General features: G+C 41.6%; 1 protein-coding gene across 1 annotated transcript; it reads right to left on the reverse strand.

Annotated features, from left to right (window-relative positions):
- Positions 1 to 11,529: 11,529 nt before the first annotated feature.
- LOC129346138 (olfactory receptor 1L6-like) lies at positions 11,530 to 16,321 on the reverse strand. The gene is made up of 2 exons (XM_055003432.1): positions 16,283 to 16,321; positions 11,530 to 12,474 (listed from the first exon to the last, which is right to left on the reverse strand). The coding sequence occupies exons 1-2, from the start codon at positions 16,301 to 16,303 to the stop codon at positions 11,530 to 11,532; spliced, it is 966 nt and encodes a 321-aa protein (XP_054859407.1). The 5' UTR covers positions 16,304 to 16,321.
- Between the last annotated feature and the right edge of the window lie 6,959 nt (positions 16,322 to 23,280).

Consider the following 23,280-nt stretch of genomic DNA (forward strand, 5'->3'; position numbering starts at 1 on the left):
TCCGCCTTTCTTCAAAATTATGTGGGACACATTGTGGAGAACACCAAGGGTAAATACACCAATAGAATTATATTCTTCTGCCCTAATCCGTTCACTGAATGAACCACCTCTCTTCTGGGCTGCATGCTGGTCATATAGTTGTTTAATCAAAAATGAACAACATTGTCAATCTTATTCAGTTTATCCCATAGTCTTTGTCTGGGCACTGACACAAAGGCTCCTTTAAGATCCATAAATTCAGCAGCTAGCAATCCATCTTTTGACCTAGTATGTTTATCAACAATAAATTGGAAAGTGTGGCAATGATCAACTGCATAGCGCAATGATCAACTGCAAAGTCAGCATTGTCATCAGGCACACATTTTTTGAACTGTGACTTGGCCATAAGGTTTCTTCTTGGGATTCTCTTGGGATTCAGATAGTTCAACTGCAATTTAGAGTTTCAAGACAAGAGACTAACAGAGGAGGTTTGCTCTTGACTGCCTCTATATAGCAATCCTGGATTTCCTTGGTGGTCTCCCACTCATGTACTAATTAGGGTCAATGCTGCTTAGCTTCTGAAATCTGATGAGATTGGTCTAGCCTGAGCCTTGCAGGTCGGGGCATGCCAAGGTGCAATGCCAAATGTCATCAGCTTGATTGGAGTAGTGGGAAAATGTTATGGGGTAGGAAATGCCAAAAATTAGCATCTGTAGTAAGATAAAAACCCTGACCAGGTAGCCCAGGCTAGCTTGATCTCGTCAGATCTCAGAAGCTAAGCAGGGTCGACCTTGGTTAGTAATTGGATGGGAGACCTCCACCGAAGTCCAGGGTTGCAGAGGCAATGATAAATCACCTCTGTTAGTCTCTGGCTATTCACCGGCTATTATCATTCAGCTTCTGTAATCACTCCACTCTCCAAGATATGAGGACAGATGGACTCATATTCTAGCTGTATCTGAAGAAGAGAGCTGTGGCTCACAAAAGCTCATACCCCACCACCAATTTTGTTAGTCTTATAGGTGCTATGGGACTCTTGCTCTTTTCTACTGGGTGAGATTGAGTGCAGAAAGTGGCTAGATTCACCCCAATCTTGTCACTTAACATAGTGGCCATAAGGAAGGATGACAATTTTGGCATGTGATACAAGTTAAGGACACCAACAGAAAAGGAAGGCAGCACAGTATAGCCTGATCTCGTCAGATCTCAGAGGCTAAGCAGGGTTGGTAATGGATGGGCAACCAGCAAGGAAAAATATGCAGAGGAGGGCAACAGAAAACCACCACTGCTTCTCATTTGCCTTGAAAGCGCTTTGCTTGGGGTTGCCGTAAGTCAGTTGTGATTTAATGGCAATTGACACACACACACAACACCAGCATCATGTCCTTCATCTATAGGAGAATTAATACTTTCCATCCCTCCCCCAAGGATGATGGAAAGAATTCAGGGCCTGATAATCTTGGAACAATATCCTTTAAATACAGATTTCAAAGCAGCGGGCCCCCAAGTAATTTGAATCACCTCTGTTAGAGAGCCCGAGAAGTCCATTTTAGCAAATATATTGGAATGAAACCTCTCATATCAGGAACAATAAATATTTCTCCATATTAGGACCTGTTGATTTCACCTACAGTCAGTTCTGATTGACTGTGCTAAAGGTTGCAGTCAGAGCCACAAATGCTGTGAATGTGGACTTGGGCGGGTTGGGCTTAATACTCTATTGAGCCAGCTAGTAAAGAGTCAGGAGGAGATGAATAGTTCCTTCCAGTTTCCCAAACCTTGCTTTTTAAGGATGGGTAATGCGATTGGAGCTCTCCCATATGAGTGGGTTACCTTTTCATTCTTCCCTAGGATGCCCAGGTGAGTAACTGAGTGATGCTGTGATGGACTCAGCTTCAAATGCTGGGATTGCCGGACAGTAAAAAGGATGATTGACATGTGTGCCCCCCCCTCCAATGTGGCTAGCCTGAAATGGCAGTTGGGGAAGGAATGTTGAGCGATTGACAGTTGGAGTAAACAAATGAGGGAAGGGAGTTGGAGTCTGGCTTCTGACCAGAGAGGGTCAGCCAGAGAGGAAGGAAGGGAAGGTGTCCCCTTAAAGAGAAATCAGTACATTCATGAAGCATTTTTAGTCCTTGGACTAAAGTGGGAAAGACAGCACCTGCATAGACTCAAGAGATCTGGGAATTATAGTGGGCCAAGAAAGTGGATAGAAAGGAATCTCCCCTTCGGCACCAGGAACAGGGTTATAGCTCATAACTATAACACCTGCCCAGTATCTTGAAAGGATTTGACTCAGTGGAGTACCCTAAGGTCTGGAGAGGAGGGGAAGTTGTGCACTGTCTATGGGCCAAGCTACAAGGGTCGAATGACACAGGTTGGGCACTTGTCAGCTTCCCTCAAGTTTTGATGGGAAATGTAGGCATCCTGGTCTTGCAGCTTGCCTCTCCGACTGCTGTCCAATAGACTTTTCAAGTGTCACTTGTCCAACATGCCTCCAAACTGCCTACATTTCCCAGCAAAACTTGAGGGAAGCTGACAAGTGTCCAACCTGTGTCGTTTGTCACTTGTAGTTTGGCCCTTAGTGTTAAAAGTGGAGCTTTCGTGAAGCAGTGTCAATGTCTGAAAGAAGCCAGCAACTTAGGGCCAAGCTACACATGACGAAAGACACTTGCCTGGCAAGTGGATTGAGTGGAGGGCAAGTGAACAGGGAGAAATACACTTGCCGTTCAAGTGTCATTTGTCACTTGTAGCTTGGCCCTCAGAATCATAACAAGTGTTTTGTGCCTCACACCAGTGAAGTTTCTGTACAAAATCCTTTCCGTTACTTCAGTTCAAACATCTGCCTAACTGCCTTCTTATGTTACCAACTTGTAAATAAACCTTCTGTTACATTTTTAATCTGCCTTGAGTGACAGTTTCTGTTTATGGAAGCGCAAATTCCTGATTTTCCCCCTATTTAGAGTTGGCTGGGAAACTATACCATTTATATGTTCCTAAGGGTGGGACAAGAAAGTTGAAACTAAACATCAACTATGCTACTTATGGCTTCCCAGCCCAGTATTCAGCTTCGTAGGCTTAGAGAGGAGAAGTTTTACCTCACGGTAGGGGAAAGTCAGCCCAAGCCCAAGACAAGAGTTTGTGACAGATACCCATTAATCTCTTTCTGAATCCAAATGGAACACGAAGAACAGTGGGAAGTAAATCTAGTACCTTACCTCGCTTTGGGCCAGTGCATTCGGAATTGTTCTGTCCGTCTGGCTGGCTTCTAGTACTGGATCCTAGGAGAAAGAAACTATAGTTCAAACAATGGCATGCGGCAAGATAAGATGGCGTGAAGCAAAATTAACTCCCCCTATTCATGCCCTAGGGCCAAGCTACACATGACGAATGACACTTGAACAGCAAGTGTATTTCTCCCTGTTCACTTGCCCTCCACTCAATCCACTTGCCGTTCAAGTGTCATTTGTCATGTGTAGCTTGGCCCTTAGTTTGGATTCAAAATAGACACCCCACCTTCTCTGCATCTGAATGTCTGCAGCTTGTGATAAGGCTAAACAATTTGGGTCTTCTATTTATGCCGAAATATTGAAAATTTTGAAATGTGATTTGCAGAAAAATCCTGAAATGTTTTTGTTAGGACTCAATTTAGAAACTATAAATGTAAGGGATAGAACATTGTTATGGTATATGATTATAGCAGCAAGACTGTTGTAGGCACAATATTGGAAACAAGACAAGATACCAGAAGTTGATGAGCGAATACAAAAACTTTTGTATATGGTGAAAATGGCCAAATTAACTAGAAAGCTAAAAGATCAAAATTCAAATGATTTTCTGATGGATTGGAGAAAATTGAAAGGCTATTTGGAAAAGACTTGGGATGTAAAAGACCAATTGTGGTCTATGGATAATTTTTGATGAGTATTATGTAATTTGTTGAATTCAGTATTGATTGTGTAACTTTACTTTTGAACATTATGGAAAATAATAGAAGCAGAGGAAACAGTATATGAATTATAGGGTATAAGCGCTGTTGGAGGTCTGACGGGGGGAGGCAAAGGGTGGGTTGGGGAAAATTTGTACTTAATAGGAGAATGAAATAGTGAAATGTATATTTTTTCTTTTATGTTTGTTCTCAACCTATCCAATAAAATATTTTTTTTAAAAAATGAATGTCTGCAGCTCATGCACAGGGAGTCTTCTCCTACTTTTAGATACAGAGGTGATGTTGGTGGGATATCAAATCCCTAATCGGAGATTCTCTGTTGCTAAGAGCCAAAACACACGTTAAGAAATACCCAGGTTCAGCACGTGTTCTCTTACCTCAAGGTTTGCCGGGATCTGTAGGCGTCCTGGAAGCTTAAAGTAGGCGTCCTGGAAGCTTAAAGATCTGTAGGGGTCCTGGAAGCTTAAAGTCCTGGAAGCTTAAAGGATCTGTAAGGGTCCTGGAAGCTTAAAGGCGTCCTGGAAGCTTAAAGCTTAAAATACAGGCGCCTGTATTTCCCTTCCCCTTTTTGCTGCTCTGTAAATGCTAAACTTTAAGCTTCCAGGACTCCTACAGATCCCGGCAAACCTTGAGGTAAGAGAACACGTGCTGAACCTAGGTTTTTCTTAACGTGTGTTTTGGCTCTTAGGGAGACAAACCAGTGAGATCCAGATAAGCCCCTTCAACCAGCCAACCTGCACCTTTATCCCCAGTATGTATTGTATTGTATCGGTCATTAGACCACCTACACATAATAAAATCAGAGCATAAAGCAAGATAAAATACATTGTTTAGAATTCATATACTTCAAATAAAATATCCAAACACATATCCTAATACACCAATATAGAGGTAAGCTTAATAAACTCCTGAATGAATTTTATTTCACTGTATTCCCCTGATATAAAAGCGGTATTAGGCATAAGTTTTTAAAACTTAATCAGGGGGATTAAAACAGGCTGCTGGAATTAATTCCGATGTGATTCTTTAATGGTAATACTGCTGTTGCTTCCTTACAGAAAATCCCAGTTGAATTATGTATCAAGGTCCGAGCCACAGTGACACGTTTAGAAGCTGCCTAAATGTGATTGTAATTTGTCAGAGGTTGTCAACATGCACATGAGAATAACAACACACCCCAAATCTGAAGTATTAGTTGTAATGCCATCACAGACAATATTATTTATTATTATTAAGTTTCACTATAAATAATAAGAGACGATGCTCATAACTTTTCAGTGGCAGCCTCAGGATTACGGAAGAAATATCTCCCAAGCGAAGGTTGTTCCCCTTATCCTCAGTCTTCAGGAGGCAGCCAAAGGTGGCTTTATTCAGGATGGATTTTGTTTAGCCAACTTTGAAATTATGGTTTGAAACTGTGTTTGATATTTTTTTATATTTGCTTCCATTAAAACTGTCAGCTGCCTTATGTTCCATATGTTAGAAATACGGTTAATAAATGTTTTAGATACATATACAGACAGACAGACAACTCTTGAGTGTATTGTTTCCTAACGCTATTTAATTATTAATGTTCCACATCTCTTTTTCTTCATGTTTAAAAACTTCCCCAAAGGGTTGGCATTTAGGATAGCTGATTGTGTAATGTCTAGCAAAGGTCAGAAACTCAACTTACCTGTATGGGTCCTTTAGACCTAAGAAGTGAAATTATTCCAAATATTTGGAAATGATCTGTATAAACAAAATACTGCTAGCAGGAGGATGGTAATGTTTGGAAATATTCTGATCAGGAGACAGGTTGCGGGATGTTACCTTTTCTAACCCAGCCATTCCCTTTTGCCTTCTACATCTTCCAGGGTTGCTCTGGTCCACTGATCCCAATTTAGCTATCTCCGGAACTGAGATGGCCCAAGGCGCAATGGAGCCTTGCAAAGAATGGGCAGAGACTTTTAGCATATTTAGGGAATTTAAGGACCTTGGAAACTTGAGGGCTTTACGGGGAAAGAACCCCCCCAGTGATCAGGCAGAGACAGCATCCCTCCGCGTGGAGAATCTGAGGACCGGCCAAAGAGACGTCTCTCTCCCGAGTGCTCATTAATACCAAAAGGCTTAATGAAGTTCTTTCTTTGCCTCTGGGAATGTGATGGAAAGTAAGATGAAGAGTTATTAGGAAGTTGTGACTGAAACTGCAGATTCGATATGGCTCAAGAAGGTCACCGGGAGCCTCTGGGTTCTTGGACACTTGGGGCTTACGAGAGAATAACACTTGACCAACTGAATCCTTTTTTTGACAAAGGACAACCAGGTGAGATTTATCCTGAAATAATTTCCACCAATCAGAGAATTATCCTGAAATAATTCTCTGATTGGTGGGAATAGTCTCTGACATCAGAGACGGAGCTTTGTTTGGCATTGGCTAGATCTGGCTTAGGTCAGCTCCATTGCCCGAAGATTTTTCGGAGCTCTTGACTTTCTTTGTCTCCACTTTTGAAGAACGTAACATCTGGCAACCACAAAACCAGTGGGCCAGGGTTTAAGGGTTTAAGGACTCCTCCACTGTCTTGATACTGCAAGGAACTCTGTACAAGCTCTGAGGAACCTGCTATAACCTATGTAAAGTGTAGTTAGCCAAGTTAGCCTAACATTATTGCTTTCATTTGAGAGACTGTGTTCTGTATGACGGCGTGCTCTTCCCTGTGTTTTTTATGTTGTCCCCTTTCCTAACCCTTTTGAATCCACCCACCATTTCCCCCTTTGTCTATTATAAACCTTCTGTCTCTGGAATATTTCTCTGGGATATTTCTCTGAATCTTTTCCCTACATGCAAGACAGCTTGGGAGCTACATAGTTTGCCAAAATGCATTTTCCAGTGTTTCCAGCCTGTTACTTTGATATTTTGCTAGGACAAAGCTGGAAGGACACCTTCTCACTGTGACAGTCTAGATGGTCTCAGGATTACCACGCCGCTCTCGATGGAAACCTTGTCTAAGGGAGTTCCCAGCTAGGAAAGTCACTTCCTCCCCTTCCAAACAGTAACTGAAGTATATTGAGTGGAATCAGTGGTCTTCAAGATACTCTGTGTTCAAATTATAACCAGCAATATCAATATGCAAATTAATAAAAATGCCTGTATATTTTAAGAGTTTGGACCAGCATGAGGCATGACTTTTTAATCAATCATTGTTTGATCTCCTAGGCCAACATCTCATATGCATGGAGAACAGGTTGGTTTGCTGGCATGGATTTCGAGGATAACCTTGTGCCAATCCACAAAGGATCAGTCTCCTTGCTTTTTGCACAGCAGAATCTGACTGCCCTGATAGACAGCAGTGAGATCAAGTAACCAGCACAACAGCGGGACCAGTCCACCCTTTCTACTTTGGGGTTGTATGTATTCATGCTTAAACAACTTCTCGCCCGCAAGAATGCATTTCCCAACATGGCCACAGACTCTGGGACCGGGGCTTGCTATATACCAAGATGCCACTTCCTTCCTCATATTTACTCTAACAGCTCCACTATTTGTCCTAATAACACCAGTAATACCGTCTCGAGTCCACTGACTGTTCCTCTTCCAGTGTTATCTATGTCATCAAGGGTCAGCGATGGTCTTCTACTCTCTCTACATTGGGCAAACAGATCAGTCCCTACGCAAAAGAATAAACGGACATAGATCTGATATCAGAAACCACTACATTCAAAAACCAGTGGCAGAATATTTTAATCTTCCGGGTGCCATGTATGTCTGTACCCATTCATCCATGCCAATGTTAATTCTGATGTTTATTGTTTATTGTCAATAATCCTGATAATGCCAATTTTCATTCTGATTCTGAGGTTTATTGTTAACATCATTCTGATGTAACTCAGTATTGTAGCTGATCTAATATTGTAACTGCTAGGTACATTTCTGGCTGATTTCATAGACTGTGTGTATCGCTTTCGTTTTCTCCCTCTCATGGCCTGGAAATGCAGCTGGCGGAGCTGCGGACAATCTTCTTCTTTGATGTTCCTGGAAATGACCATGCATGTCTGAAATGTTACAGTTCTCTTTATATTGTCTAACTAATGTATAAACTCCAGAAAGGTTTCCCAGACTACTGCTGAACTTGTGGTTTAGGAGGGAGGGGAATGTTCGGGTATTTAGACCTGTGCTTACTTTAAGCCTTATTCCTTGCTCAGACGCATTCTTGCTTCCATGTAAACCTATGGAGCTGTGCATATGGGGAAAGGCTGATATTCTGAATAAAAGTCATTTAACCAAGGACCTGTATCTTGCTGGAATGATCCAGAGATCGACCTGCCATATCCTGTCATCCATAGCCTGACACCAGGACATTTCATTGCTGACCTAAAGTTGCAATTCTCAAACAGAGAAACTTTAATGGGAAATTGCCATGCAAAGTTGTTGAGATTATGTTTACGTGCAAGTTCAGAACAATGAGTTGAATCAGGACATATGATACTTCTTGCACTACAGATGCTAATTTTCTGCACTTTGGACCCCTACTCTATTAAGCTAATTTCAACATATATTATAGCTGTCTTACTGACACTCTGATTTGCTGTATACCTTCAACTCTATGCCTGGACTATAAAATTCCTAGTCTTTTCTAGAGAGAGCCAGTTTGGTATAGTTTTTAAGAGTTAATTCCCCACTCCTCTGCGTGAAGCCAGCTGGGTGACCTTGGGTCAGTCACAGCTCTTCCAGAGCTCTCTCAGCCCCACCTACCTCACAGGGTGATTGTTGTGAGGATAATATAACACACTTTGTAAACTGCTCTGAGTGGGTGTTAAGTTGTCCTGAAGGGCGATATGTAAAGAGTGTACTTTTCAGAGATCTTTCTATGAAGGCCTCATCCACACACCCACATCCAGGTTTGATGTTGAATTAGTCAGTCATGGTTTAAGGAAAATGTTACAATTACATTTCTACAATTAAATTGCCTGAGGATTAATTACTGCACATTGGGGAAAATGCTTCTGACTTAGTAAATCTGTTCCAAAACAAAATATAACTATTTCTAATAATTAATTCCCCAGAGGTTGAACGCAGTTAACTATGAATCTGTCATCTTAGAAGCAAAATATCTTTATCTGGGTATGTGGTGTTGCTTCCAGTGAAAATTTTTGACTTATGATACATTCTTTAAACATGCATAGAGAATAAGCAAATTATGGTTCCCTGCCCCATGGAGCTTGAAATCTGCATTTAGGAAAAAGAACGGTCTTTTCTTGGACTCAAATCATCATATCATAAATGTTTTATTGGCATAAAATACAGTAAAACAAAGTTTTTTTTAAAAAAAAACCCCAAAAGGTAGGTACCAAGAGGGTAATATGGAATCTCAGCCGGACAAGAACCGTGATAGAATAAAAAACACAATAAAAAGGTACACAGTAAGGTCTAAGTATTGTAAACTCATACCCTTAACTTACATACATGTCAGAGGAATTTAGCAACAGATGCAGTGATTTGGGGGGGGACTTATCAGATAACAAAAAAATAATTTCATTATCAATCGTGGATTTTACAGGAGACAAAAGAGGGCAAATCAGATGGTGACGTAAAGAGGAGTAATGGGGACAATGAAGAAGGATATGTTGAACAGAATCAGGTTCATTGTAAGAGCAAGAACAAACTCTTTCCTTATAGGGGACACCCTTATATCTGCCAGTTAAGACAGCTGAGGGAAAGAGATTGAACCGGGCAAACATGAAGGCTCTACGATGAGAGGGGAATACCAGCTTAGAAAAGTACTGGACCATAAAGTCTTATAAAAAGGAAGGGCCAAAAAAAAGTGGGGAACAAACTCCACAGCAGCTAGCATTGATTACTTGGGCTTCAATGTCCCGAAACCTCCTTCGGACTGCCCGAAAAATGGATATTTCTCCAGAGTTGGCCCAAGAATCCAGGTCAAAACCAAGGGATGTAATTTTAGACACTGTAGATTGTGACCATTTAGAAATATAGGGGTCTGCAGGGAGGAGAGCAATAAGACTGCTGGGCAGGGGGGGGGGGAGACTTGAATCTTGCTTTTCTACTGTAGTCCAACATGACCACCGACCTAAACTATATCTGTTATCTTAGAAGAAAGGTATCTTTATCTGGGTTAGTGGGGTCGGTTGCAGCTAGAATTTTTGGGACTAACGTTATGCAGCTAATCAAGAAGCCTCTAACGAGATAGATTATTTAACGTACATTTTTATTAATAAAATACGATACATTCTTTATATATGCATAAAAAATAAAATAAGTAAATAACGAGTCCCTGCCCCATAGACCTTTCAATCGGCATCGAGGAAAAAGAAAGGCGGGGAAATTGCAGAGGGAGAGGAGGATGAGGAAAGCAGAGCAAAGGGAAGAAGTTGAGGAAGTGCAATAAAGAACAGATTTGCTGTTGTTATAACAACAACAACAACAACAACAACAACAACAACATTCGATTTATATACCGCCCTTCAGGACAACTTAATGCCCACTCAGAGCAGTTTACAAAGTATGTTACTATCATCCCCACAACAAAACACCCTGTGAGGTGGGTGGGGCTGAGAGAGCTCTAGAGTGCTGTGACTAGCCCAAGGTCACCCAGCTGGCTTCAAGTGGAGGAGTGGGGAATCAAACCCGGCTCTCCAGATTAGAGTTCCGTGCTCTTAATCGCTACGCTACACCAAACTGCTGGAGATCTGTGATTGCATCTGCTGACTGAATTTCTTACCAGGAGAAAGAGGGTGGCCTTTGGTAGGAAGTGGAGCCAAGATGTCCACACAGTTTGTTTGGGTTTTTTTGGCCAAGCTCATGTCTCCACCCCTTAATTGACCTTTCGCCCAACCACCTTCTTTTTTTAAAATTATATTTTTAATTATTTTTTCCAGATAAGAGAGAAAAGAAAACAGATAAAAGGAGCAATAAAGTTTTCAGTACAGTTCAGTACAGTTTCAGTAGGCTTGCCTAACTCAACATGATAATTCTCCAAGGCTTCTAATTAATCTCAATACAATTTATAACTGTAAGTTCTGATATTTCATACATTGTTGCCATCATGTTGGATTCTATTCTGTACATTTATTATTTAACCATTCATAAAAGGGATTCCAAGGTGTAAAGAAGTCTTCTTCCACTTGTCCATTCAATATACAAGTTAATGTGTCCATTTCTGCTGTTTCCATTATCTTCTCTATTAGTTCCTCCTGTTTGGGTATCGCTTGTCATTTCCAGTAAGACGCAAATAAAATTCTAGCTGCAGTTATTACATGAATAGTAAAACGCATCTGTTCTTTGTCTATGTCCGGTATACAATTTAACAAAAAACTCTCTGGTTTGAGAGCAATTGAAATTTGTAACACAGTTTGTCTAGTCATGCACTTATGCACCTCCTTACAGGACCACCACATATGGAAAAATGTCCCTGTATGTTTCCCACATTTCCAACATTTATTTGACACATTTTTATACTTTTTGGTCAATCTATCCGGTGTTAGATACCACCTGTAAAACATCTTATATAAGTTCTCTTTGAACGCAGCAAATTGGCAAGGAGTGGAGCCAAGATGTCTACAGTTTGTTTGGTTTTTTTTGGCCTAGCTCATGTCTCCACCCCTTAATTGACCTTTCGCCCAACCACCTTCTTGAGGGCATTCTGCATGTCTTTATTTCTCAGGCTGTAGATGAAAGGGTTCAGCAGGGGGGTGATAACCGTATACATTACAGCAGCCACCCTATCTTTGACGGCTGTGTAGCTGGATAAGGGGCGGAAATAAACCCAGGTAATGCTCCCATAGAAAAGGGTGACTACTGTTAGGTGGGACCCACAGGTGGAGAAAGCCTTGCGCTTTCCTTTAGCCGAAGGCATCCTCAACACGGTCACTAGGATGCGGGCATAAGAAACCACAATACACATGAACGGGGTCATGATAACAGCTAATGTCTCTGTCATTCCCAACAGTTCCTGTGTGCTGGTGTCAGAGCAAGAGAGCTTGAGTAAGGGCTGGATGTCACAGAAGAAATGGGGGATTGTGTTGGATGCACAGAAGATAAGGAAGGAAGTGAGTGTGGTCTGGAGGATGGAGTGGAGATGGGAGATCGAGCAAGACACAGCTAACAATATTAGACATAACCTTTGGCTCATGACTGTGGTGTAATGGAGAGGGTTGCAGATGGCCACATAGCGGTCAATGGCCATGGCTGCCAAGAGGTAGCTATCAGTGTTCCCCAAGGCCAAAAAGAAGTACATCTGGCTAAGGCAACCAGCGTAAGATATGGTGCCTCCTCGGCCGTGTCCACTCAGTAAGCTCAGTAGCATTGTGGGAATGATAATTGAAGTAAAGCACACATCCACCAAAGACAGGCAGCTGAGGAAGAAGTACATGGGGGTTTGGACGAGGTGAGCGTCTGATTGAATTGCTACTACAGTGAGAATGTTCCCTGTTACGGTCAGAATATACATGACTAGGAAGAGGACAAAGAGAGGTGTCTGCAGCTCTGGCCTGTCCGAGATGCCCAGAAGGATGAACTCAGTGGCACTGGTTTGATTCTTCCTATCCATCTGCAGAGTTAAGGGACATTCTCCTCACTGTCTGGCATTGTGACCTGTAGTCTCCATGTATGTGCGGAGAAAGAATAGTTAAAGATGTTGGAATAAATCACTGTAGCCTAATTTCAACAGAAACAATGAATAGTACTTGCAGATGGAAACGGAGCTCAATACTTTGTATAGTGTCGATTTATTTATCGGTTGCTATTGAAGTGGCCCCTCCCTGCTGTGAATGAACATTCCTTTTGTGTTAGTTAAAAAAGGTCTGTCTATCTTATGTACAAGTCATGAACAAGTTCTCTCATGGTTTCCTGTTTGCTTTACTGTATATAGTTATTAAATGAAGTTCAATATTATCTGAACAAATACATCTGCATAATGATATCACTTCTCACTGGATTCAACTATTGACTCTGCTGTACACACATACATACATACATACATACATACATACATACATACATACATATATATATATACACATATGTATGTATATGTATGTGTATATATACGTGTGTGTGTGTGTGTATATGTATACACACACACATATTCATATATGTATATACATATATACATATATATACATACATATACATACATATATATATTTACACACACACACACATATTTATATATATTTCCCTCACAAAAGACACCTTTGCCATTCAAAGGGCACTTTTGAATTTGCACACATATCAATAGCTACTTATTTGCTTTATTAATTTAAAAAATTAAATTAAAAATGATAAATTAAAATTAAAAATTAAAATTAAATAAACCCTTTGCAAATACGCCTTTCTTCAAAATCATGTGGGACACATGAGGTGGAGAACACCAAGGGTAAATACACCAATAGAGTTGTACTCCTTTGCCCTGATCCGTTCATTGAATGACCCACGTGTTGGAGCCTGGTTCCTTCCTGGATTTCATTTGAGATAATAGAAATTTGGTTTGTTTAGAGGGTATGGCCTATGGGCTGTTAAGCTGAATAACTGAAACTGATTTGATTTCCGGTACTGTGAAACTGATTTGATTTCCAGTACTGTGACATTTCACAAGCTTCGGTGTGATTGTGTGGATAGAGGTGCTAATAAGGCCTTAAAATATGCCTCCCAGCAGCTGGTGGAGATGTGACAGAGGAGCGGGGATTCTAATGTTTAGCTCCTGATTGTGTCCCAGAAAATGGTTGCATCTTTTTGTTTGGAAGCCCAAACAAAAGAATGCTTTTATTGAGCATGCTTCAAAATCATACAGGACACAATGTGATGTACGCCAAGGGTAAATACACCAATAGAATTATACAAATTCTGCATGCAAAGAGAAAAAGCCTAAAAGTTCTGTACATAAATATAAAGCTAACCAGCTTTGAAGCCAATCAAGCAAAAAGGTCTGCCTTCACGCCCTTTTAAAATATTTTGTTTTATCATCTGATGTCTAAATAGGAGCTTTTCTTATAATCCCATCACGTGGAGGCCATGGCAAAAAAAGGCCAAGAATGGGCTGTTACTGTACATACCTTTCTACAAGACAGGACAGTAGGAAGGGGAGCTGCTGCAGAGAAGTATACTTGGAGAGGTACTCTATCCTTTTTGTGAGTCCTGGGTCATAAAGTCTTTCACGATAGGCACCAGCACCTTGAACAGAACCTAGTGGAAATAACTTAAAATTAGATTACACAAACCCAAGTGGATTCTGTCTGATAATAATTGGGCTGCAGCATTTTGCCCAAACTGTGGTTTCTTGGTTGAATTCAAGGGCAGCCCCACAGAGAATGCATTACAGTAGTCAGGACTCAAGGTCACTTTGGCATTAAATAGCATGCCAGGACTATTGGAATCCCCAAGGAATCCCAAGTCACAGTTCAAAAAATGTCTGCATGGTGACTGTGCTGGCTTGCTTTGTAACATGGGAAGCGTAATGTTCTCAGTGGCAAGATTTGAGTCTAGTTGCACCTTAAACATCAACAAGATTTCCATGGTATAAGCTTATGAGAGTCAAGGCTCACTTTGTTATATAGAAGTAGGAACAGAGATCTCTGATTTCTTATATCCCAGTAAGAAGGCAGGGGAGGTGTTGCAAAGAAGCAAATCAGGAATGGATACAAAGATGGTGGTGGAAAATGCTATCAAGTCACAGTTTAATTAATAGGGTTTCAAGACAAGAGACTAACAGAGGAGGTTTGCTCATCTTGACTGCCTTTATATAGCAATCCTGGATTTCCTTGGTGGTCTCCTACCCACGTACTAATTAGGGTCCAACTCTGCTTAGCTTCTGAGATCTGATGAGATCGGGCTAGCCTGAGCCTTCCATGTCAGGGCATGCCAAGGTACAATGCCAAATGACATCAGCTTGATTGGACTGGATCTGGAAAGATCTGGTTTGAAATCCAAAATAGGGTGTGCCCAAAGATTTTTTAAAAACTCATTTACTATCTGGCCCAAGCTAGATGAATAGAAAAAGGGAAATGGGAAAAGAAAGAATTTACATGCTGCCAGCAACTGTCCTTCTTAGGGAAAAGCAATGGGACCAGACTATTTCTTGCATGGCTGTACATGTGCCCAGAAAAGCTTCAACCTAGAGCCAAACTACAAGTGACGTCTTACACAGGTTGGACACTAGTCGGCTTCCCTCAAGTTTTGATGGGAAATGTAGGCATCCTGGTCTTGCAGCTGTAATGGAGAGCCAAGCTGTAAAACCAGGGCGCCTACATTTCCCATCAAAACTTGAGGGAAGCTGACAAGTGTCCAACCTGTGTAAGGCGTCACTTGTAGTTTGGTAATACTGCTGTTGTTTCCTTACAGAAAATCCCAGTTGAATTTTGCAAATGGATCAAGGTCCGAGCCATAGTGACACGTTTAGAAGCTGCCTAAATGTGATTGTAATTTGTCAGAGGTTGTCAACATGCACATGAGAATAACAACACACCCCAAATTTGAAGCATTTGTTGTAACGTCATCACAGACAATATTATTATTAATAAGTTTCACTATAAATAACGAGAGACGATGCTCATAACTTTTCAGTGGCAGCCTCAGGATAATGGAAGAAATATCTCCCAAGCGAAGGTTGTTCCCCTTATCCTCAGTCTTCAGGAGGCAGCCGAAGGTGGCTTTATTCAGGATGGATTTTGTTTAGCCAACTTTGAAATTATGGTTTGAAACTGTGTTTGATATTTTAAAATATTTGCTTCTGTTAAAACTGCCTTATGTTCCATATGGTAGAAATACAGTTAATAACCATTTTAAACACATACACAGACAGACAGATCTCTTGAGTGTATTGTTTCCTAACACTATTAAATCAGTGATTTACCACATCTCTTTTCCCTCATGTTTAAAAACTTCCCCAAAGGGTTGGCATTTAGGATAGCTGATTGGGTAAACAAGCCTTAATGTCTGGCAAAGGTCAGAAACTCAACTTACCTCTACGGGTCCTTTAGACCTAAGAAGTGCAATTATTCCAAATATTTGGAAATGATCAGCATAAACAAAATGCTGCTAGCAGGAGGATAATAATGTTTGGAAATATTCTGATCATGAGAAATATTGAGGGATGTTACCTTTTCTAACCCAGCCATTCCCTTTTGCCTTCTACATCTTCCAGGGTTGCTCTGGCCCACTGATCCCAATTTAGCTGACTCCGGAACTGAGATGGCCCAAGGCGCAATGGAGCCTTGCAAAGAATGGGCAGAGCCTTTTAGCACGTTTAGGGTATTTAAGGACCTTGGAAACTTGAGGGCTTTACGGGGGAAGAACCCCCCAGTGATCAGGCAGAGACAGCGTCCCTCCGCGTGGAGAATCTGAGGACCGGCCAAAGAGACGTCTCTCTCCCGAGTGCTCATTAATACCAAAATGCTTAATGAAGTTCTTTCTTTGCCTCTGGGAATGTGATGGAAAGTAAAATGAAGAGTTATTAGGAAGTTGTGACTGAACCTGCAGATTCAATATGGCTCAAGAAGGCCACCTGGAGCCTCTGGGTTCTTGGACCCTTGGGGCTTATGAGAGAATAACACTTGACCAACTGAATCCTTTTTTTGACAAAGGACAATTAGGTGGGGCCAGATCCCCTTTTTGTTATGGAAGTACACTTCCATGAATATGGCAGGACTGTCCTGAAATACTTCTCTGATTGGTGGAAATAATCTCTGACATCAGAGATGGAGCTTTCTTTGGGATTGGCTAGATCTGCTAATCAATCTCACCGAGGAGGTTGGCTTAGGTCAGCTCCATTGCCCGAAAATTTTTGGGAGCTCTAGACTTTCTTTGTCTCCACTTTTGAACAACCTAACATCTGGAGACCAGATGTTAGCAGGTTCTTCAGCACAAGCACGGGACCAGTCCACCTTATCTACTTTGGGGTTGTATGTCTTCATGTTGCTTAAACGGCTTCTCAGGGCGGGACCACAAGTGACGCCTGACACAGGTTGGACACTTGCCAGCTTCCCTCAAGTTTTGATGGGAAATGTAGGCAGCTTGGCGGAATGTTGGACAAGTGACAGTTGAAAAGTCCATTGGACAGCAGTCAGAGAGTCAAGCTGCAAGACCAGGATGCCTACATTTCCCATCAAAACTTGAGGGAAGCTGACTAGTGTCCAACCTATGTCAGGCGTCACTTGTGGTCCCGCTCTCACTCACAAGAATGCATTTCCCAACAGGGACACAGCCTCTGTGACCAGAACTTGCTATACCAAGTTGCTACCTCTGTCCTCATATTTACTCTAAGAGCCCCACCATTGTTCCGAACAACACCAGTAACACCATACCAGGCCCATTCACATATTCGTCTTCCAGAGTCATGTATGCCATCAAGTGTCAGACTCAGCAATGCTCTTCTACTCTCTACATTGGGCAAACAGGTCAGTCCCTACGCAAAAGAATAAATGGACATAGATCTGATATCAAAAATTACAACATTCAAAAACCAGTGGCAGAATATTTTAATCTTCCAGGACATTTCATTACTGATTTAAACGTGCAGTTCTCAAACAGAGAAACTTTAATGGGAAATTACCATGCAAAATTGTTGAGATTGGGTTTATTTGCAAGTTTGGGACAATGGGTTGAATCAGGACATATGAGTCTTTTTGCACTACAGGTGCTAATTTTCTGCACTTCGGACCCCTACTCTATTAAGCAAATTTCAACATGTATTATAGCTTACACTCTGATTTGCTATATACCTTCAACTCTCTGCCTGGACTATAAAACTCCTAGTCTTTTCCAGAGAGAACCAGCTTGGTGTAGTTTTTAAGAGCTGATTCCCCACTCTGCTTGAAGCCAGCTGGGTGACCTTGGGTCAGTCACAGCTCTTTCAGACAACTCTCAGCTCCACTCACCTCACAGATTGATTGTCATGAGGATAATAATAACACACTTCGTAAACAGCCCTGAGTGAGCATTAAGTTGTCCTGAAGGACGGTACATAAATCTATTATTATTATTATTATTATTATTATTATTATTATTATTATTATTATTATTATTATTCCACTCCTGGTTTGTGACATTTCATTACTGATTTAAATTTGCAGTTCTCAAACAGAGAAACTTTAATGGGAAATTACCGTGCAAAATTGTTGAGACTGAGTTTATTTGCAAGTTTGGAACAATGGGTTGAATCAGGACATGAGAGTCTTTTTGCACTACAGGTGCTAATTTTCTGCGCTTTGGACCCCTATTCTATTAAGCTAATTACGACATCTGCTACAGCTATCTTACTGACAATCTGATTTGCTATAGCTCTTCCACTTTCTGTCTGGATTATATTCCTACCCTTTTCCACTCCTTATAAGCGATCATGATCGCATCTGCTGATGGCTATTTCTTACACAGAGGAGGAGAGCGGCATTGACTGATGGCGAGATTCCTTCTATTGGGAGCGGAGGCAGTGACAAAGGGTGGAAATACCTGTTACTAAGTACCTAGGGACACTTGAGTGAACCCTGTTTCACACGTCCCCTCTTCAGCTTCCCATGCACCCGCTCGCACAGTCACACTTCAATTTGTTCCCAGAGAATACATTCAGCTCGATCAAACCTTGCAAGGAATGAGCTGAGCCTTTAGCCTGTTTAGAGTATTTAAGGATCTTGGAAACTCAATGGCTTTATGGAGGAACACCCCCAAGTGATCAGGCAGAGAGAGCCTTCCTCAGTATGGAGAATCTGAGGACCAGCCAAGGAACTGTCTTTCTCCTGAGTGCTCATTAATACCAAGCCACCTAATAAGGTTCTTTCTTTGCCTCTGGGAACGTGATGGAAAATGAGATGAGGCATATTGAGTAGAATCAATGATCTTGGACATACTCATTGCTCAAATTATAATTTGGAATATCTATACACAAATTAATAAAGAATACCTATATATTTTAAGATCTTGCACCAGCAGGAGCCATACATTTTTAATCAATCGCTTTTGGAACTTCTAGGTCACCATCCCACGTGCATGGAAAACAGGATGATTTGCTTGCAGGGACTTCTATGACAACTTTTGTGCCAATCCAACCACTGTGCCAATCCACAACCCACCATTGTGCCTATCCAGTATTTGCACAGTGGAATTTGCCTGCCCTGATGGACAACAGTAAGATCAAGCAAGCAGTACAAGAGCGGAAGCAATCCACTTTATCTATTGTCTGGAACGGCAACTGCCCACCCTAGTCTCAGCCCCAATGACACGCTCTCAGACAGAAGGAAGCCTAGGGAAGCCCTCTCAGACCGATTTGTCCCTAGTGGGTCCACTCACCAGGCCCTGAAGCCCCTGAGGTGACATCAGGGGTGCGGGGGAGTGGGGAGATGAGGGAGGAGGCCAGCAGCAAGCTGGGATCTGTTGTGGTTTATCTCTATTTCAGTGAGGCGAAAATGGTATTGCTCTATGCTGGTCTGGTTAGACCTCACATAGAGTATGATGTTCAGTTTGGAGCACCACAATTTAAGAAGGATCTAGACAAACTGGGATGTGTCCAGAGGAGGGCAATGAAGATGGTGAGGGGTCTGGAGAGGAGATGACTAAGAGGTGATATGATAACCATCTTCAAGTACTTGAAGGGCTGTCATATAGAGGATGGTGTGGAGTTGTTTTCCGCTGCCCCAGAACGTCGGACCAGAACCAACGGGTTGAAATTAAATTAAAAGAGTTTTTGATTAAACATTAGGAAGAAGTTCCTAACAATTAGAGTGGAACAGGCTTCCTCGGGAGGTGGCGGGCTCTTCTTCTTTGGAGGTTTTTAAGCAGAGGCTAGATGGCCATCTGACAGCAATGCTGATTCTGTGAACCTGGGCAGATCGTGAGAGTGGAGGGCAGGAAGGGTTACATCAGTGCTTAGTTCTCGTGGCTCTTCTTACCTGCCCAGGGTAAGGCCGATCGCCACCTTGGGGTTAGGAAGCCATTTTCCCCAGACCAGTTTGGCTAGAGATCCTGATGGTGTTTTGCCATCTTCTGGGCATGGAGTAGGGGGGTCACTTGGGGTGTAAGGGGGAAGGTAGTTGTGAATTTCCTGCAGGGAGTTGGACTAGATGTCCCTGGAGGTCCCTTCCAACCCTATGATTCTATTACTACAAGATCCACTTTGATTATATGAAGGAGGGTCAAGCTTTTTAAACATGGACAATTAAAAGAGACCATCAGGAATATTTTTAAAAGTTACAAGTATAGCTCAACAAAAAGTAAAACATTTAATAACTTTTAATAACAATTCTTTAACGCTGAAGAAGCCTTTGAAGATGCAAAGAAGTCCTTCTTGCATAACAATTTTAAACTCTTTTAATTCTGAGTGTGCACAGCTTGAGAGGCAGATAGTATACTGGGTTGGATAGTACAGGAGAAAATGGACTTTCGGGTACCTTGTCCCAAGCCATTTACAGTGAAATCCTAATCAGAGTTACTCCAGTTTAAGCCCACTGATTTCAATGGGCTTAGAGTGGAACTACAAGTGACAAAAGGCACAGGTTGGACACTTGTCAGCTTCCCTCATGTTTTGATGGGAAATGTAGGCAGCTTGGCGGAACGTTGGACAAGTGACAGTTGAAAAGTCCATTGGACAGCAGTTGGAGAGCCAAGCTGCAAGACCAGGATGCCTACATTTCCCTTCAAAACTTGAGGGAAGCTGACAAGTGCCCAACCTGTGCCTTTTGTCACTTGTAGTTCCACTCTCAGACTGGTGTAACTCTGCTTTGGATTTCACTGTTAGAACCTTAAAGGTAAGAACCTGAACAGCCAGTTGAGAAACTAGAGCAGATGTTTCAGCACAGGGGTGATATGATCCCTGTTCACCTACTCCTGACAGTAGCCTGGTAGCTCCTTTTTGGACCAATTGAAGTGCGCGGACCATTTTGAAAAGGTCATTTTCAAAGCAGAGCACAATAATGAAATCCAACTTGGATGTGATTAGAGAATGGACTACTGTGGCTAGATCACCCTTTTCAAGAAGTGGCTACAGCTGGCTCACCAGCTGGAGCTGCTTAAAAGGGCTTATATGCCGCAGAGGAAACCTGATCCTCTACCCATGGGCCAGGATCTCCTAGCATATCTAAGCTATGAACCTGTTTCTTCAGGGGGAGGGTAATCACAGCTTCTTCATGGACCACATGCACTTCTGGTGTCTGGACTGGGTTGGATCCTACCAGCAATTCCGTTAGCTGAAAAGGGTGATGTTGACTGATTTCCTTCTTTACTTCTATTACATTCTGCGTAGCTTCATGTCCATGAGTGTTCCATAATATCTGGAGGCTAAAGGGGCCTCTTCTCCCACCTCTCTGGTGGAAAACCTGGTAGGATCCATCTAATTTTTTTTTTAAAAAAAACCCTTTCTATTTATCTTGAAATTCTGAAGTCTGTCTACTACGTATAAAAGAGGTTAATTTTGCCATTGTCACATATGCTCTTTTATACATGATGCATCTGACGAAGAGAACTGTGATTCTCGAAAGCTTATGTTACAGTAAAGTTGGTTAGTCTTAAAGGTGCTACTGGACTCTTTTCTGGCAGGATCCAGACCTCTTTGTTTGTTAAAAGATTCAAAATGAACATGTCCTAGGCATTTGCAGAGGATGTTTGCGATTAGGTCCCAGCAAAAAAGAAAGAAAGTGGGGGGGGGACTTCAATCCAAGGACAACTGGGCAACCAAAAAGGTCGAAAGAACAAAAAAGAAAAAATGAATGGAAGAATAAATTAAATGCATATGCAACAATGGCAAAATTAACCTCTTTTATACACAGTAAACAGACTGCAGAATTTCAAGATAAATAGAAAGGGTTTAAAAAAATTATATAGCTGAGAATGAAGAACAGAATTAAATGATCACAGAGAAAGATGGGAAGAATTAGGAAATACAACATGCTTTTAACAAAAATGTTATTTATTGATAGTTTTTTTATTAGATATTAAGACAGATGGTAAAGATAGAATAAAGATATTTAAATAGAAGTGAAATACTAAAAGTAAGTTTAAGTAAGTTCGTATAAAAAGATGTAGATTTTATTTTAGGTTTATGTTATCATAGTTTATATTTTACATTAGTGTTTTGAATGCTTTTAAGTTTGTAAATTGAAATAAAATATATTTATATTTGAAAAAAAGAAAGAAAGAAAAAACTCTTACACATACAAGTGCCAAGACCAAGGCCAAAAAAACAAAAAAAGGTGCCTTAACAAAATTCCAAGAATTAAAACTGTATGATTAAAGCAATATCATTCTGGTTCAATATATATAACTACCTTCCTCTAGTGTAGAAATCCTTGAACAACTGCACCTGTACACATGCAGTATTCTGCATGTAAAATATTGGTAACCTGATATTATTTCAAGTCTCTAAGAGTGAGAACAAGGGAGGCCAAAGTTCTGAAGACGAGCTGGGCAGATTCTGACAGGGTCGCTGTGACATATCCTGGATTTCAGAGTGGATAATTTGGGCATACTAGAAGCTAGTGTTCTCTGAGGAATTATGAATAGACATGGGCACAAACAGAAAAAAAACGAAAATGGTGTTTGTTGTTCATTGCCATCCACGAACAATGAGCAATGAACATGACCTGTTCACGAACATGTTTGTTGTTCGTGGGGGCCAGCAGGCTCTCCTCCAGCTATCAAAACCCCTACCATTCCACTTCCAGAAACCCTACCTGAGCAGGTAGCAGGAAATGTACCAATAATAAATAATAGCTTGGCTCCAGAGCTTGGCAGCAGCCCTGGAACTTGAAGGGGTAGATCCCTACCGCACCACTCCCAGAAACCTTACCTGAGCAGGCAGCAGGAAAGGTACCAGTAATAAATAATAGCTTGGCCCAGAGCCTGGCAGCAGCCCTGGAACTTGAAGAGGTAGATCCCTATCCTACCACACACAAAGAAAATTCAAGCTCCAATGCACTCTCCCTCTCTCTCAAAATGCCAACAGCAACTGTCTCTTCCTCACTGTCTGCAAAACCTGATCTGGGAGCCCCCCTCCCCCCTGCTCTTTGCTTCCTTGTAACAAATTTGGAGCTCCACACTTGAAAGGAAGACCTGCCGATCAAGCTAAATTGGGCTTAGATTGGGGTTTCCAGGGCAACAGCAGGAGTTCAGACAGTCCCTGCCTCCAGTTGCCAAGAAAATTGATTGTAGGTGCCAGACTGTGGCTTGACGAACAGCAACAAACGAGGCTTGCAACGACCACCTGTTCATTTAAAATGGGGCCTCACAAACAGCTTGTTCCTGAACCGCTGATTGGGCGGTTCATGGCTTTTTTTAGTTCGTATTGCTGTTCGTGCCCATCTTTAATTACAAACAAGCTTTTTGGGTTCTTCTGTTCCTCTGCTATTTAATATCTCTCCATCACCTCATCTCAGAC

The sequence above is a fragment of the Eublepharis macularius genome, chromosome 19 (assembly GCF_028583425.1).
Source record: "Eublepharis macularius isolate TG4126 chromosome 19, MPM_Emac_v1.0, whole genome shotgun sequence".
Lineage (NCBI taxonomy): Eukaryota > Metazoa > Chordata > Lepidosauria > Squamata > Eublepharidae > Eublepharis > Eublepharis macularius.

What these genes read in the sequence shown, in the direction of transcription:
- LOC129346138 (XM_055003432.1), bottom strand. Translation starts at nt 16,303, where the DNA reads ATGAGCACTCGGGAGAGAGAC. An exon ending in TGAGCACTCGGGAGAGAGAC is followed by an intron (nt 12,475 to 16,282) that starts GTCTCTTTGGCC and finishes TTAACTCTGCAG; the next exon opens with ATGGATAGGAAGAATCAAAC.